Here is a 14,965-nt window from a genome sequence, read left to right as displayed (position 1 = left end):
TATAAAGCTGAGGAGCTCCAGGGTGAAGAGGAATTGATGAAGAAAAGAAGCAGCTGAATAATGGAGTGAGGAAGCATCTTGATGAAGAGAGGAAGCACCTTGATCAAGAGAGGAAGTACTTTGAAGAAGAGAGGAAGCACTTTGATTTAGAGAGGAAGCTGCATGATGTAGTGAGGAAGCTGCATGATGAAGATAGGAAGCACTTTGTTGAAGAGAGGAAGCACTTTGAAGAAGAGAGGAAGCTGCATGATGAAGAGAGGAAGCATCTTGATCAAGAGAGGAAGTACTTTGAAGAAGAGAGGAAGCACTTTGTTGAAGAGAGGAAGCTGCATGATGAAGAGAGGAAGCACTTTGTTGAAGAGAGGAAGCATCTTGATCAAGAGAGGAAGTACTTTGAAGAAGAGAGGAAGCACCTTGATCAAGAGAGGAAGCATCTTGATCAAGAGAGGAAGTACTTTGTTGAAGAGAGGAAGCATCTTGATCAAGAGAGGAAGCATCTTGATGAAGAGAGGAAGCACCTTGATCAAGAGAGGAAGTACTTTGAAGAAGAGAGGAAGCACCTTGATCAAGAGAGGAAGTACTTTGAAGAAGAGAGGAAGCACTTTGTTGAAGAGAGGAAGCACTTTGATTTAGAGAGGAAGCTGCATGATGTAGTGAGGAAGCTGCATGATGAAGAGAGGAAGCTGCATGATGGAGTGAGGAAGCATCTTGATCAAGAGAGGAAGTACTTTGAAGAAGAGAGGAATCACTTTGTTGAAGAGAGGAAGCATCTTGATGAAGAGAGGAAGCATCTTGATGAAGAGAGGAAGCACCTTGATCAAGAGAGGAAGTACTTTGTTGAAGAGAGGAAGCATCTTGATGAAGAGAGGAAGCACCTTGATCAAGAGAGGAAGCACTTTGAAGAAGAGAGGAAGCTGCATGATGGAGTGAGGAAGCATCTTGATCAAGAGAGGAAGTACTTTGAAGAAGAGAGGAAGCACTTTGTTGAAGAGAGGAAGCATCTTGATCAAGAGAGGAAGCACCTTGATCAAGAGAGGAAGCATCTTGATGAAGAGAGGAAGTACTTTGTTGAAGAGAGGAAGCATCTTGATGAAGAGAGGAAGCACCTTGATCAAGAGAGGAAGCACTTTGAAGAAGAGAGGAAGCTGCATGATGGAGTGAGGAAGCATCTTGATCAAGAGAGGAAGTACTTTGAAGAAGAGAGGAAGCACTTTGTTGAAGAGAGGAAGCATCTTGATCAAGAGAGGAAGCACCTTGATCAAGAGAGGAAGCATCTTGATGAAGAGAGGAAGTACTTTGTTGAAGAGAGGAAGCATCTTGATGAAGAGAGGAAGCACCTTGATCAAGAGAGGAAGCACTTTGAAGAAGAGAGGAAGCACTTTGTTGAAGAGAGGAAGTACTTTGTTGAAGAGAGGAAGCACTTTGAAGAAGAGAGGAAGCTGCATGATCAAGAGAGGAAGCTGCATGATGGAGTGAGGAAGCATCTTGATCAAGAGAGGAAGTACTTTGAAGAAGAGAGGAATCACTTTGTTGAAGAGAGAAAGCATCTTGATGAAGAGAGGAAGCATCTTGATCAAGAGAGGAAGCATCTTGATCAAGAGAGGAAGTACTTTGTTGAAGAGAGGAAGCATCTTGATGAAGAGAGGAAGCACCTTGATCAAGAGAGGAAGCACTTTGAAGAAGAGAGGAAGCTGCATGATGGAGTGAGGAAGCATCTTGATCAAGAGAGGAAGTACTTTGAAGAAGAGAGGAAGCACTTTGTTGAAGAGAGGAAGCATCTTGATCAAGAGAGGAAGTACTTTGTTGAAGAGAGGAAGCATCTTGATCAAGAGAGGAAGTACTTTGAAGAAGAGAGGAAGCACCTTGATCAAGAGAGGAAGCACCTTGATCAAGAGAGGAAGTACTTTGAAGAAGAGAGGAAGCACTTTGTTGAAGAGAGGAAGCACTTTGATTTAGAGAGGAAGCTGCATGATGTAGTGAGGAAGCTGCATGATGAAGAGAGGAAGCTGCATGATGGAGTGAGGAAGCATCTTGATCAAGAGAGGAAGTACTTTGAAGAAGAGAGGAATCACTTTGTTGAAGAGAGGAAGCATCTTGATGAAGAGAGGAAGCATCTTGATGAAGAGAGGAAGCACCTTGATCAAGAGAGGAAGTACTTTGTTGAAGAGAGGAAGCATCTTGATGAAGAGAGGAAGCACCTTGATCAAGAGAGGAAGCACTTTGAAGAAGAGAGGAAGCTGCATGATGGAGTGAGGAAGCATCTTGATCAAGAGAGGAAGTACTTTGAAGAAGAGAGGAAGCACTTTGATTTAGAGAGGAAGCTGCATGATCAAGAGAGGAAGCTGCATGATGGAGTGAGGAAGCATCTTGATGAAGAGAGGAAGTACTTTGAAGAAGAGAGGAATCACTTTGTTGAAGAGAGAAAGCATCTTGATGAAGAGAGGAAGCATCTTGATGAAGAGAGGAAGCATCTTGATCAAGAGAGGAAGCACCTTGATGAAGAGAGGAAGCTGCATGATGGATGCATGATGGAGTGAGGAAGCATCTTGATGAAGAGAGGAACGTAAGAACCGATAACATTTACAAAATATTAAATTTATTTTGTAAATTTTCCAAAAGCCTTAGTACCAATGTAATATAAATGCTCCAAAAATACCATCCCTCCTTCCAAAAGCGTAAGAACCGATAACATTTACAAAATATTAAATTTATTTTGTAAATTTTCCAAAAGCCTTAGTACCAATGTAATATAAATGCTCCCAAAAATACCATCCCTCCTTCCAAAAGCGTAAGAACCGATAACATTTACAAAATATTAAATTTATTTTGTAAATTTTCCAAAAGCCTTAGTACCAATGTAATATAAATGCTCCAAAAATACCATCCCTTCTTCCAAAAGCGTAAGAACCGATAACATTTACAAAATATTAAATTTATTTTGTAAATTTTCCAAAAGCCTTAGTACCAATGTAATATAAATGCTCCAAAAATACCATCCCTTCTTCCAAAAGCGTAAGAACCGATAACATTTACAAAATATTAAAATTTATTTTGTAAATTTTCCAAAAGCCTTAGTACCAATGTAATATAAATGCTCCAAAAATACCATCCCTCCTCCAAAAGCGTAAGAACCGATAACATTTACAAAATATTAAATTTATTTTGTAAATTTTCCAAAAGCCTTAGTACCAATATAATATAAATGCACTAAAAACCAACTGCCAATAGCATGTATTCAAAAAATGCAATTCAATACAAATTTGATTGCATTTTTTGAGATGGAAGTGGTATCTGAATTCACAATTGTAATCCACGAATACACTTCCATCTCATTGATAAGAGGCTAATGTTTTTCTCATTAATAAGGCGCTGTTGGCCTCTATCCATAGCCGAAGTGATATTAACGTATGTTAACGTACAAAGTAAAAACATGTTTTTTCTTTTTAAAATCATTTAGTAAGTAATAATATTTAGCACTCATACCGTACCTTGAATAACCGGCAAACCATTCAATTGGTCATAGACCAATTTGAGATACCCTTTTCAGAGGAATCTAAAATGTTGTTTATATGGTTATTTATATATTATTTAATCATTTTCTTAAATAAAAATCATAAGTTCTCAATTTTTCTTCATAACGATTCTTATACCGTAGGTTGAATAGCCCGAGACCAATTTCAAAGGTCGTGTACCAATAAAAATTTTTGAATCAATTTACACAACGTGCCCATTTTACTCACTCAATATTTGAAAAAATAATTCAATTTTGAGAAGAATGGTCCTCTGCGTTTTGAGTGAGTGACGAAAAAAAAATCTCAGAAAAATTGAATGAGTTTTTATGGCCATGAACCAAATTTGTGAAGTTCCCGTTTAAAAAAATGCAACCAAGAACACGAATTCCCGAGTTTGCAGAATTAGAAAACTATAAAAATCTTGGGCTATTGACCCAGATGCAACTCGATTTACTCTATCGAAGAGTAAATGGCGAGTCTTATCAACAAATACGGAATGTTTACTCAATTTCAAAGACGACAGTAGCACGCGCAATCATGCGCACTGCTACTTGTCGTTCATGGACAAAAGGTCAGTCAGGGGGTGGTATGACCCTTTTGTCACTACCAGATGAAATGCAGTTCAAAAAACTTGTTCAAGAGATGGCAGACGACTTGAACTGTATTACAACATCAATGGCCATTGCTGTCTGTACGGAATTACAAAATAGGAGATTAAAATTTGCGGCGCGGGTACTAATCGCTGCAAGATGCCCGCATCTTCTAGCGAAGCTCGATGATTACTGCCCATCGCCATCCCGTGGCTGGCTTAATCATATCGCCACAAGATTGTCAATTCGGATTGTGAGCTCCCAACCTATTGATATGCTCCGACGCTCTACCTGTGACGCAAACCATATTCGCCAATTTTTCCTCTCCAAGCATAGATACTTTGCCCGCAGGAAGAAGTTTATTGCGAATATGGACGAGACAATGCTCTTTCCAAACGTCGCTATAAAGTTCTTACTGCTGGCCGGAATCGCCCAGTTCGCGCTGAAAAGTCTCAGCTTCCACATCTTACAGGGGTCTGTACCATCTTTGCAGATGTTACAACTATGAAGCCAATGGTGATACTTCCAAAAAGAAGACCCTTGATGCGGAATTGGAAGATTGGACGCCTTTTTGTTCGCTCCGAGAGTGGATGGATGAACAAATACCTTTTTATGGTATACTGTATCATGTTCATCTGCAAAGTACAGGAGAAAAGGTCTCAAATGAATGTGTTTGATGCCCAGGTACCTTTTCTCCTAATTGTAGATGGTCATCCATCCAGGCTCTCTTTCTTGGCCGTTCGCCTCTTGAGCGCCTTCAATATCGAGCTTCTTGTTCTCCCAGGCCATACATCTCATATCTTACAACCTCTTGATGTTGGGATTTTTTCTCCCTTGAAGGCCCAATTCAAGAAGTTGTTTGATATGGCGACTATCCGGTACGATCAGCAAGGGCATATGGTGATCAATTATGTATGGAACGCCAGAGAACTGCGCTATATCATGGTTCGCAGCTTCCTTGATGCATGTAGTGTGTCTTGCACAGCTACAAACATCGAAAATGCTTTTAAAGCAACAGGAATCTATCCATTGGATATGAACAAACCTCTTGCTTCCAGATACATTGTAGCAAATGGAGTTCCTCCTGCAAGGCCCAATTTTGTCAACGACAAAGTCCTTACAGATCCAAATGTGATGATGCAAGTCTTCCAAATGGAATATGGACGCCCCATGCAGCAACAGGATTGGTATTTCAATCTGTTTGTGGCTATGCAATCTGTTTGGCCTGGAATGGAGCATATGGCCAGGTTCTTAGTCGTGAGTTACATCTCCTTTATCCTACTGCAGGTGGATTTCAAAAAATCCAATTAAAATGATATAAAGCTGAGGAGCTCCAGGGTGAAGAGGAATTGATGAAGAAAAGAAGCAGCTGATAATGGAGTGAGGAAGCATCTTGATGAAGAGAGGAAGCACCTTGATCAAGAGAGGAAGTACTTTGAAGAAGAGAGGAAGCACTTTGATTTAGAGAGGAAGCTGCATGATGTAGTGAGGAAGCTGCATGATGAAGATAGGAAGCACTTTGTTGAAGAGAGGAAGCACTTTGAAGAAGAGAGGAAGCTGCATGATGAAGAGAGGAAGCATCTTGATCAAGAGAGGAAGTACTTTGAAGAAGAGAGGAAGCACTTTGTTGAAGAGAGGAAGCTGCATGATGAAGAGAGGAAGCACTTTGTTGAAGAGAGGAAGCATCTTGATCAAGAGAGGAAGTACTTTGAAGAAGAGAGGAAGCACCTTGATCAAGAGAGGAAGCATCTTGATCAAGAGAGGAAGTACTTTGTTGAAGAGAGGAAGCATCTTGATCAAGAGAGGAAGCATCTTGATGAAGAGAGGAAGCACCTTGATCAAGAGAGGAAGTACTTTGAAGAAGAGAGGAAGCACCTTGATCAAGAGAGGAAGTACTTTGAAGAAGAGAGGAAGCACTTTGTTGAAGAGAGGAAGCACTTTGAAGAAGAGAGGAAGCTGCATGATGAAGAGAGGAAGCATCTTGATCAAGAGAGGAAGTACTTTGAAGAAGAGAGGAAGCACTTTGTTGAAGAGAGGAAGCTGCATGATGAAGAGAGGAAGCACTTTGTTGAAGAGAGGAAGCATCTTGATCAAGAGAGGAAGTACTTTGAAGAAGAGAGGAAGCACCTTGATCAAGAGAGGAAGCACCTTGATCAAGAGAGGAAGTACTTTGTTGAAGAGAGGAAGCATCTTGATCAAGAGAGGAAGCATCTTGATGAAGAGAGGAAGCACCTTGATCAAGAGAGGAAGTACTTTGTTGAAGAGAGGAAGCACTTTGTTGAAGAGAGGAAGTATTTTGTTGAAGAGAGGAAGCACCTTGATCAAGAGAGGAAGTACTTTGAAGAAGAGAGGAAGCACCTTGATCAAGAGAGGAAGTACTTTGAAGAAGAGGAAGCACTTTGTTGAAGAGAGGAAGCACTTTGATTTAGAGAGGAAGCTGCATGATGTAGTGAGGAAGCTGCATGATGAAGAGAGGAAGCTGCATGATGGAGTGAGGAAGCATCTTGATCAAGAGAGGAAGTACTTTGAAGAAGAGAGGAATCACTTTGTTGAAGAGAGGAAGCATCTTGATGAAGAGAGGAAGCATCTTGATGAAGAGAGGAAGCACCTTGATCAAGAGAGGAAGTACTTTGTTGAAGAGAGGAAGCATCTTGATGAAGAGAGGAAGCACCTTGATCAAGAGAGGAAGCACTTTGAAGAAGAGAGGAAGCTGCATGATGGAGTGAGGAAGCATCTTGATCAAGAGAGGAAGTACTTTGAAGAAGAGAGGAAGCACTTTGTTGAAGAGAGGAAGCATCTTGATCAAGAGAGGAAGCACCTTGATCAAGAGAGGAAGCATCTTGATGAAGAGAGGAAGTACTTTGTTGAAGAGAGGAAGCATCTTGATGAAGAGAGGAAGCACCTTGATCAAGAGAGGAAGCACTTTGAAGAAGAGAGGAAGCACTTTGTTGAAGAGAGGAAGTACTTTGTTGAAGAGAGGAAGCACTTTGATTTAGAGAGGAAGCTGCATGATCAAGAGAGGAAGCTGCATGATGGAGTGAGGAAGCATCTTGATGAAGAGAGGAAGTACTTTGAAGAAGAGAGGAAGCACTTTGTTGAAGAGAGAAAGCATCTTGATGAAGAGAGGAAGCATCTTGATGAAGAGAGGAAGCATCTTGATCAAGAGAGGAAGTACTTTGTTGAAGAGAGGAAGCATCTTGATGAAGAGAGGAAGCACCTTGATCAAGAGAGGAAGCACTTTGAAGAAGAGAGGAATCACTTTGTCGAAGAGAGGAAGCATCTTGATGAAGAGAGGAAGCATCTTGATGAAGAGAGGAAGCACCTTGATCAAGAGAGGAAGTACTTTGTTGAAGAGAGGAAGCATCTTGATGAAGAGAGGAAGCACCTTGATTTAGAGAGGAAGCTGCATGATGTAGTGAGGAAGCTGCATGATGAAGAGAGGAAGCTGCATGATGGAGTGAGGAAGCATCTTGATCAAGAGAGGAAGTACTTTGAAGAAGAGAGGAATCACTTTGTTGAAGAGAGGAAGCATCTTGATGAAGAGAGGAAGCATCTTGATCAAGAGAGGAAGCACCTTGATCAAGAGAGGAAGTACTTTGTTGAAGAGAGGAAGCATCTTGATGAAGAGAGGAAGCACCTTGATCAAGAGAGGAAGCACTTTGAAGAAGAGAGGAAGCTGCATGATGGAGTGAGGAAGCATCTTGATCAAGAGAGGAAGTACTTTGAAGAAGAGAGGAAGCACTTTGTTGAAGAGAGGAAGCATCTTGATCAAGAGAGGAAGCACCTTGATCAAGAGAGGAAGCATCTTGATGAAGAGAGGAAGTACTTTGTTGAAGAGAGGAAGCATCTTGATGAAGAGAGGAAGCACCTTGATCAAGAGAGGAAGCACTTTGAAGAAGAGAGGAAGCACTTTGTCGAAGAGAGGAAGCATCTTGATGAAGAGAGGAAGCATCTTGATGAAGAGAGGAAGCACCTTGATCAAGAGAGGAAGTACTTTGAAGAAGAGAGGAAGCATCTTGATCAAGAGAGGAAGCATCTTGATCAAGAGAGGAAGCTGCATGATGGAGTGAGGAAGCATCTTGATGAAGAGAGGAAGTACTTTGAAGAAGAGAGGAAGCATTTGTTGAAGAGAGAAAGCATCTTGATGAAGAGAGGAAGCATCTTGATGAAGAGAGGAAGCATCTTGATCAAGAGAGGAAGCACCTTGATGAGAGAGGAAGCTGCATGATGGATGCATGATGGAGTGAGGAAGCATCTTGATGAAGAGAGGAAGCGTAAGAACCGATAACATTTACAAAATATTAAATTTATTTTGTAAATTTTCCAAAAGCCTTAGTACCAATGTAATATAAATGCTCCAAAAATACCATCCCTCCTTCCAAAAGCGTAAGAACCGATAACATTTACAAAATATTAAATTTATTTTGTAAATTTTCCAAAAGCCTTAGTACCAATGTAATATAAATGCTCCAAAAATACCATCCCTCCTTCCAAAAGCGTAAGAACCGATAACATTTACAAAATATTAAATTTATTTTGTAAATTTTCCAAAAGCCTTAGTACCAATGTAATATAAATGCTCCAAAAATACCATCCCTTCTTCCAAAAGCGTAAGAACCGATAACATTTACAAAATATTAAATTTATTTTGTAAATTTTCCAAAAGCCTTAGTACCAATGTAATATAAATGCTCCAAAAATACCATCCCTTCTTCCAAAAGCGTAAGAACCGATAACATTTACAAAATATTAAATTTATTTTGTAAATTTTCCAAAAGCCTTAGTACCAATGTAATATAAATGCTCCAAAAATACCATCCCTCCTTCCAAAAGCGTAAGAAATAACATTTACAAAATATTAAATTTATTTTGTAAATTTTCCAAAAGCCTTAGTACCAATGTAATATAAATGCTCCAAAAATACCATCCCTTCTTCCAAAAGCGTAAGAACCGATAACATTTACAAAATATTAAATTTATTTTGTAAATTTTCCAAAAGCCTTAGTACCAATGTAATATAAATGCTCCAAAAATACCATCCCTCCTTCCAAAAGCGTAAGAACCGATAACATTTACAAAATATTAAATTTATTTTGTAAATTTTCCAAAAGCCTTAGTACCAATGTAATATAAATGCTCCAAAAATACCATCCCTCCTTCAAAAGCGTAAGAACCGATAACATTTACAAAATATTAAATTTTTTTGTAAATTTTCCAAAAGCCTTAGTACCAATGTAATATAAATGCTCCAAAAATACCATCCCTCCTTCCAAAAGCGTAAGAACCGATAACATTTACAAAATATTAAATTTATTTTGTAAATTTTCCAAAAGCCTTAGTACCAATGTAATATAAATGCTCCAAAAATACCATCCCTCCTTCCAAAAGCGTAAGAACCGATAACATTTACAAAATATTAAATTTATTTTGTAAATTTTCCAAAAAGCCTTAGTACCAATGTAATATAAATGCTCCAAAAATACCATCCCTTCTTCCAAAAGCGTAAGAACCGATAACATTTACAAAATATTAAATTTATTTTGTAAATTTTCCAAAAGCCTTAGTACCAATGTAATATAAATGCTCCAAAAATACCATCCCTTCTTCCAAAAGCGTAAGAACCGATAACATTTACAAAATATTAAATTTATTTTGTAAATTTTCCAAAAGCCTTAGTACCAATGTAATATAAATGCTCCAAAAATACCATCCCTTCTTCCAAAAGCGTAAGAACCGATAACATTTACAAAATATTAAATTTATTTTGTAAATTTTCCAAAAGCCTTAGTACCAATGTAATATAAATGCTCCAAAAATACCATCCCTCCTTCCAAAAGCGTAAGAACCGATAACATTTACAAAATATTAAATTTATTTTGTAAATTTTCCAAAAGCCTTAGTACCAATGTAATATAAATGCTCCAAAAATACCATCCCTTCTTCCAAAAGCGTAAGAACCGATAACATTTACAAAATATTAAATTTATTTTTAAATTTTCCAAAAGCCTTAGTACCAATGTAATATAAATGCTCCAAAAATACCATCCCTCCTTCCAAAAGCGTAAGAACCGATAACATTTACAAAATATTAAATTTATTTGTAAATTTTCCAAAAGCCTTAGTACCAATGTAATATAAATGCTCCAAAAATACCATCCTTCTTCCAAAAGCGTAAGAACCGATAACATTTACAAAATATTAAATTTATTTTGTAAATTTTCCAAAAGCCTTAGTACCAATGTAATATAAATGCTCCAAAAATACCATCCCTCCTTCCAAAAGCGTAAGAACCGATAACATTTACAAAATATTAAATTTATTTTGTAAATTTTCCAAAAGCCTTAGTACCAATGTAATATAAATGCTCCAAAAATACCATCCCTTCTTCCAAAAGCGTAAGAACCGATAACATTTACAAAATATTAAATTTATTTTGTAAATTTTCCAAAAGCCTTAGTACCAATGTAATATAAATGCTCCAAAAATACCATCCCTCCTTCCAAAAGCGTAAGAACCGATAACATTTACAAAATATTAAATTTATTTTGTAAATTTTCCAAAAGCCTTAGTACCAATATAATATAAATGCACTAAAAACCCAACTGCCAATAGCATGTATTCAAAAAATGCAATTCAATACAAATTTGATTGCATTTTTTGAGATGGAAGTGTATCTGAATTCACAATTGTAATCCACGAATACACTTCCATCTCATTGATAAGAGGCTAATGTTTTTCTCATTAATAAGGCGCTGTTGGCCTCTATCCATAGCCGAAGTGATATTAACGTATGTTAACGTACAAAGTAAAAACATGTTTTTCTTTTTAAAATCATTTAGTAAGTAATAATATTTAGCACTCATACCGTACCTTGAATAACCGGCAAACCATTCAATTGGTCATAGACCAATTTGAGATACCCTTTTCAGAGGAATCTAAAATGTTGTTTATATGGTTATTTATATATTATTTAATCATTTTCTTAAATAAAAATCATAAGTTCTCAATTTTTCTTCATAACGATTCTTATACCGTAGGTTGAATAGCCCGAGACCAATTTCAAAGGTCGTGTACCAATAAAAATTTTTGAATCAATTTACACAACGTGCCCATTTTACTCACTCAATATTTGAAAAAATAATTCAATTTGAGAAGAATGGTCCTCTGCGTTTTGAGTGAGTGACGAAAAAAAAATCTCAGAAAAATTGAATGAGTTTTTATGGCCATGAACCAAATTTGTGAAGTTCCCGTTTAAAAAAATGCAACCAAGAACACGAATTCCCGAGTTTGCAGAATTAGAAAACTATAAAAATCTTGGGCTATTGACCCAGATGCAACTCGATTTACTCTATCGAAGAGTAAATGGCGAGTCTTATCAACAAATACGGAATGTTTACTCAATTTCAAAGACGACAGTAGCACGCGCAATCATGCGCACTGCTACTTGTCGTTCATGGACAAAAGGTCAGTCAGGGGTGGTATGACCCTTTTGTCACTACCAGATGAAATGCAGTTCAAAAAACTTGTTCAAGAGATGGCAGACGACTTGAACTGTATTACAACATCAATGGCCATTGCTGTCTGTACGGAATTACAAAATAGGAGATTAAAATTTGCGGCGCGGGTACTAATCGCTGCAAGATGCCCGCATCTTCTAGCGAAGCTCGATGATTACTGCCCATCGCCATCCCGTGGCTGGCTTAATCATATCGCCACAAGATTGTCAATTCGGATTGTGAGCTCCCAACCTATTGATATGCTCCGACGCTCTACCTGTGACGCAAACCATATTCGCCAATTTTTCCTCTCCAAGCATAGATACTTTGCCCGCAGGAAGAAGTTTATTGCGAATATGGACGAGACAATGCTCTATTCCAAACGTCGCTATAAAGTTCTTACTGCTGGCCGGAATCGCCCAGTTCGCGCTGAAAAGTCTCAGCTTCCACATCTTACAGGGTCTGTACCATCTTTGCAGATGGTACAACTATGAAGCCAATGGTGATACTTCCACAAAAGAAGACCCTTGATGCGGAATTGGAAGATCTGGACGCCTTTTTTGTTCGCTCCGAGAGTGGATGGATGAACAAATACCTTTTTATGGTATACTGTATCATGTTCATCTGCAAAGTACAGGAGAAAAGGTCTCAAATGAATGTGTTTGATGCCCAGGTACCTTTTCTCCTAATTGTAGATGGTCATCCATCCAGGCTCTCTTTCTTGGCCGTTCGCCTCTTGAGCGCCTTCAATATCGAGCTTCTTGTTCTCCCAGGCCATACATCTCATATCTTACAACCTCTTGATGTTGGGATTTTTTCTCCCTTGAAGGCCCAATTCAAGAAGTTGTTTGATATGGCGACTATCCGGTACGATCAGCAAGGGCATATGGTGATCAATTATGTATGGAACGCCAGAGAACTGCGCTATATCATGGTTCGCAGCTTCCTTGACGCATGTAGTGTGTCTTGCACAGCTACAAACATCGAAAATGCTTTTAAAGCAACAGGAATCTATCCAATGGATATGAACAAACCTCTTGCTTCCAGATACATTGTAGCAAATGGAGTTCCTCCTGCAAGGCCCAATTTTGTCAACGACAAAGTCCTTACAGATCCAAATGTGATGATGCAAGTCTTCCAAATGGAATATGGACGCCCCATGCAGCAACAGGATTGGTATTTCAATCTGTTTGTGGCTATGCAATCTGTGTTGGCCTGGAATGGAGCATATGGCCAGGTTCTTAGTCGTGAGTTACATCTCCTTTATCCTACTGCAGGTGGATTTCAAAAAATCCAATTAAAATGATATAAAGCTGAGGAGCTCCAGGGTGAAGAGGAATTGATGAAGAAAAGAAGCAGCTGAATAATGGAGTGAGGAAGCATCTTGATGAAGAGAGGAAGCACCTTGATCAAGAGAGGAAGTACTTTGAAGAAGAGAGGAAGCACCTTGATCAAGAGAGGAAGTACTTTGAAGAAGAGAGGAAGCACTTTGTTGAAGAGAGGAAGCACTTTGATTTAGAGAGGAAGCTGCATGATGTAGTGAGGAAGCTGCATGATGAAGAGAGGAAGCTGCATGATGGAGTGAGGAAGCATCTTGATCAAGAGAGGAAGTACTTTGAAGAAGAGAGGAATCACTTTGTTGAAGAGAGGAAGCATCTTGATGAAGAGAGGAAGCATCTTGATGAAGAGAGGAAGCACCTTGATCAAGAGAGGAAGTACTTTGTTGAAGAGAGGAAGCATCTTGATGAAGAGAGGAAGCACCTTGATCAAGAGAGGAAGCACTTTGAAGAAGAGAGGAAGCTGCATGATGGAGTGAGGAAGCATCTTGATCAAGAGAGGAAGTACTTTGAAGAAGAGAGGAAGCACTTTGTTGAAGAGAGGAAGCATCTTGATCAAGAGAGGAAGCACCTTGATCAAGAGAGGAAGCATCTTGATGAAGAGAGGAAGTACTTTGTTGAAGAGAGGAAGCATCTTGATGAAGAGAGGAAGCACCTTGATCAAGAGAGGAAGCACTTTGAAGAAGAGAGGAAGCACTTTGTTGAAGAGAGGAAGTACTTTGTTGAAGAGAGGAAGCATCTTGATGAAGAGAGGAAGTACTTTGAAGAAGAGAGGAAGCACTTTGTTGAAGAGAGGAAGCATCTTGATGAAGAGAGGAAGCACCTTGATCAAGAGAGGAAGCATCTTGATCAAGAGAGGAAGCATCTTGATCAAGAGAGGAAGCTGCATGATGGAGTGAGGAAGCATCTTGATGAAGAGAGGAAGTACTTTGAAGAAGAGAGGAATCACTTTGTTGAAGAGAGAAAGCATCTTGATGAAGAGAGGAAGCATCTTGATGAAGAGAGGAAGCATCTTGATCAAGAGAGGAAGCACCTTGATGAAGAGAGGAAGCTGCATGATGGATGCATGATGGAGTGAGGAAGCATCTTGATGAAGAGAGGAAGCGTAAGAACCGATAACATTTACAAAATATTAAATTTATTTTGTAAATTTTCCAAAAGCCTTAGTACCAATGTAATATAAATGCTCCAAAAATACCATCCCTCCTTCCAAAAGCGTAAGAACCGATAACATTTACAAAATATTAAATTTATTTTGTAAATTTTCCAAAAGCCTTAGTACCAATGTAATATAAATGCTCCAAAAATACCATCCCTTCTTCCAAAAGCGTAAGAACCGATAACATTTACAAAATATTAAATTTATTTTGTAAATTTTCCAAAAGCCTTAGTACCAATGTAATATAAATGCTCCAAAAATACCATCCCTTCTTCCAAAAGCGTAAGAACCGATAACATTTACAAAATATTAAATTTATTTTGTAAATTTTCCAAAAGCCTTAGTACCAATGTAATATAAATGCTCCAAAAATACCATCCCTTCTTCCAAAAGCGTAAGAACCGATAACATTTACAAAATATTAAATTTATTTTGTAAATTTTCCAAAAGCCTTAGTACCAATGTAATATAAATGCTCCAAAAATACCATCCCTCCTTCCAAAAGCGTAAGAACCGATAACATTTACAAAATATTAAATTTATTTTGTAAATTTTCCAAAAGCCTTAGTACCAATATAATATAAATGCACTAAAAACCCAACTGCCAATAGCATGTATTCAAAAAATGCAATTCAATACAAATTTGATTGCATTTTTTGAGATGGAAGTGTATCTGAATTCACAATTGTAATCCACGAATACACTTCCATCTCATTGATAAGAGGCTAATGTTTTTCTCATTAATAAGGCGCTGTTGGCCTCTATCCATAGCCGAAGTGATATTAACGTATGTTAACGTACAAAGTAAAAACATGTTTTTTCTTTTTAAAATCATTTAGTAAGTAATAATATTTAGCACTCATACCGTACC

General features: G+C 38.2%; 4 protein-coding genes and 2 pseudogenes across 6 annotated transcripts; 2 read left to right on the top strand and 4 right to left on the bottom strand.

Moving 5' to 3' along the window:
- Positions 1 to 4,606: 4,606 nt before the first annotated feature.
- Positions 4,607 to 6,508, top strand: TVAGG3_0968970 (annotated as a pseudogene). The gene has a single exon. A coding segment is annotated over exon 1 (1,902 nt).
- A 19-nt stretch (positions 6,509 to 6,527) lies between these two features.
- Positions 6,528 to 7,013, bottom strand: TVAGG3_0968960 (SLEI family protein family; the record flags this gene model as incomplete). Its single annotated transcript, XM_051253626.1, has 1 exon — positions 6,528 to 7,013. The coding sequence occupies one exon, from the start codon at positions 7,011 to 7,013 to the stop codon at positions 6,528 to 6,530; it is 486 nt and encodes a 161-aa protein (XP_051079200.1).
- An 81-nt stretch (positions 7,014 to 7,094) lies between these two features.
- On the bottom strand, positions 7,095 to 7,466 carry TVAGG3_0968950 (SLEI family protein family; the record flags this gene model as incomplete). Its single annotated transcript, XM_051253625.1, has 1 exon — positions 7,095 to 7,466. One exon carries the CDS (start codon positions 7,464 to 7,466, stop codon positions 7,095 to 7,097), a length of 372 nt encoding a protein of 123 aa, XP_051079199.1.
- Positions 7,467 to 7,493: 27 nt separating this feature from the next.
- On the bottom strand, positions 7,494 to 8,393 carry TVAGG3_0968940 (SLEI family protein family; the record flags this gene model as incomplete). The annotated part of the gene is made up of 1 exon (XM_051253624.1): positions 7,494 to 8,393. The coding sequence occupies one exon, from the start codon at positions 8,391 to 8,393 to the stop codon at positions 7,494 to 7,496; it is 900 nt and encodes a 299-aa protein (XP_051079198.1).
- A 2,968-nt stretch (positions 8,394 to 11,361) lies between these two features.
- TVAGG3_0968930 lies at positions 11,362 to 12,904 on the top strand (annotated as a pseudogene). The gene has a single exon. A coding segment is annotated over exon 1 (1,543 nt).
- A 209-nt stretch (positions 12,905 to 13,113) lies between these two features.
- On the bottom strand, positions 13,114 to 13,992 carry TVAGG3_0968920 (SLEI family protein family; the record flags this gene model as incomplete). The annotated part of the gene is made up of 1 exon (XM_001288802.2): positions 13,114 to 13,992. One exon carries the CDS (start codon positions 13,990 to 13,992, stop codon positions 13,114 to 13,116), a length of 879 nt encoding a protein of 292 aa, XP_001288803.2.
- Between the last annotated feature and the right edge of the window lie 973 nt (positions 13,993 to 14,965).

This window comes from Trichomonas vaginalis, chromosome I, assembly GCF_026262505.1.
Source record: "Trichomonas vaginalis G3 chromosome I, whole genome shotgun sequence".
Lineage (NCBI taxonomy): Eukaryota > Parabasalia > Trichomonadida > Trichomonadidae > Trichomonas > Trichomonas vaginalis.
Note: the sequence above shows the minus strand (reverse complement) of the source record. Positions and strands in the feature narration are given on the sequence as shown.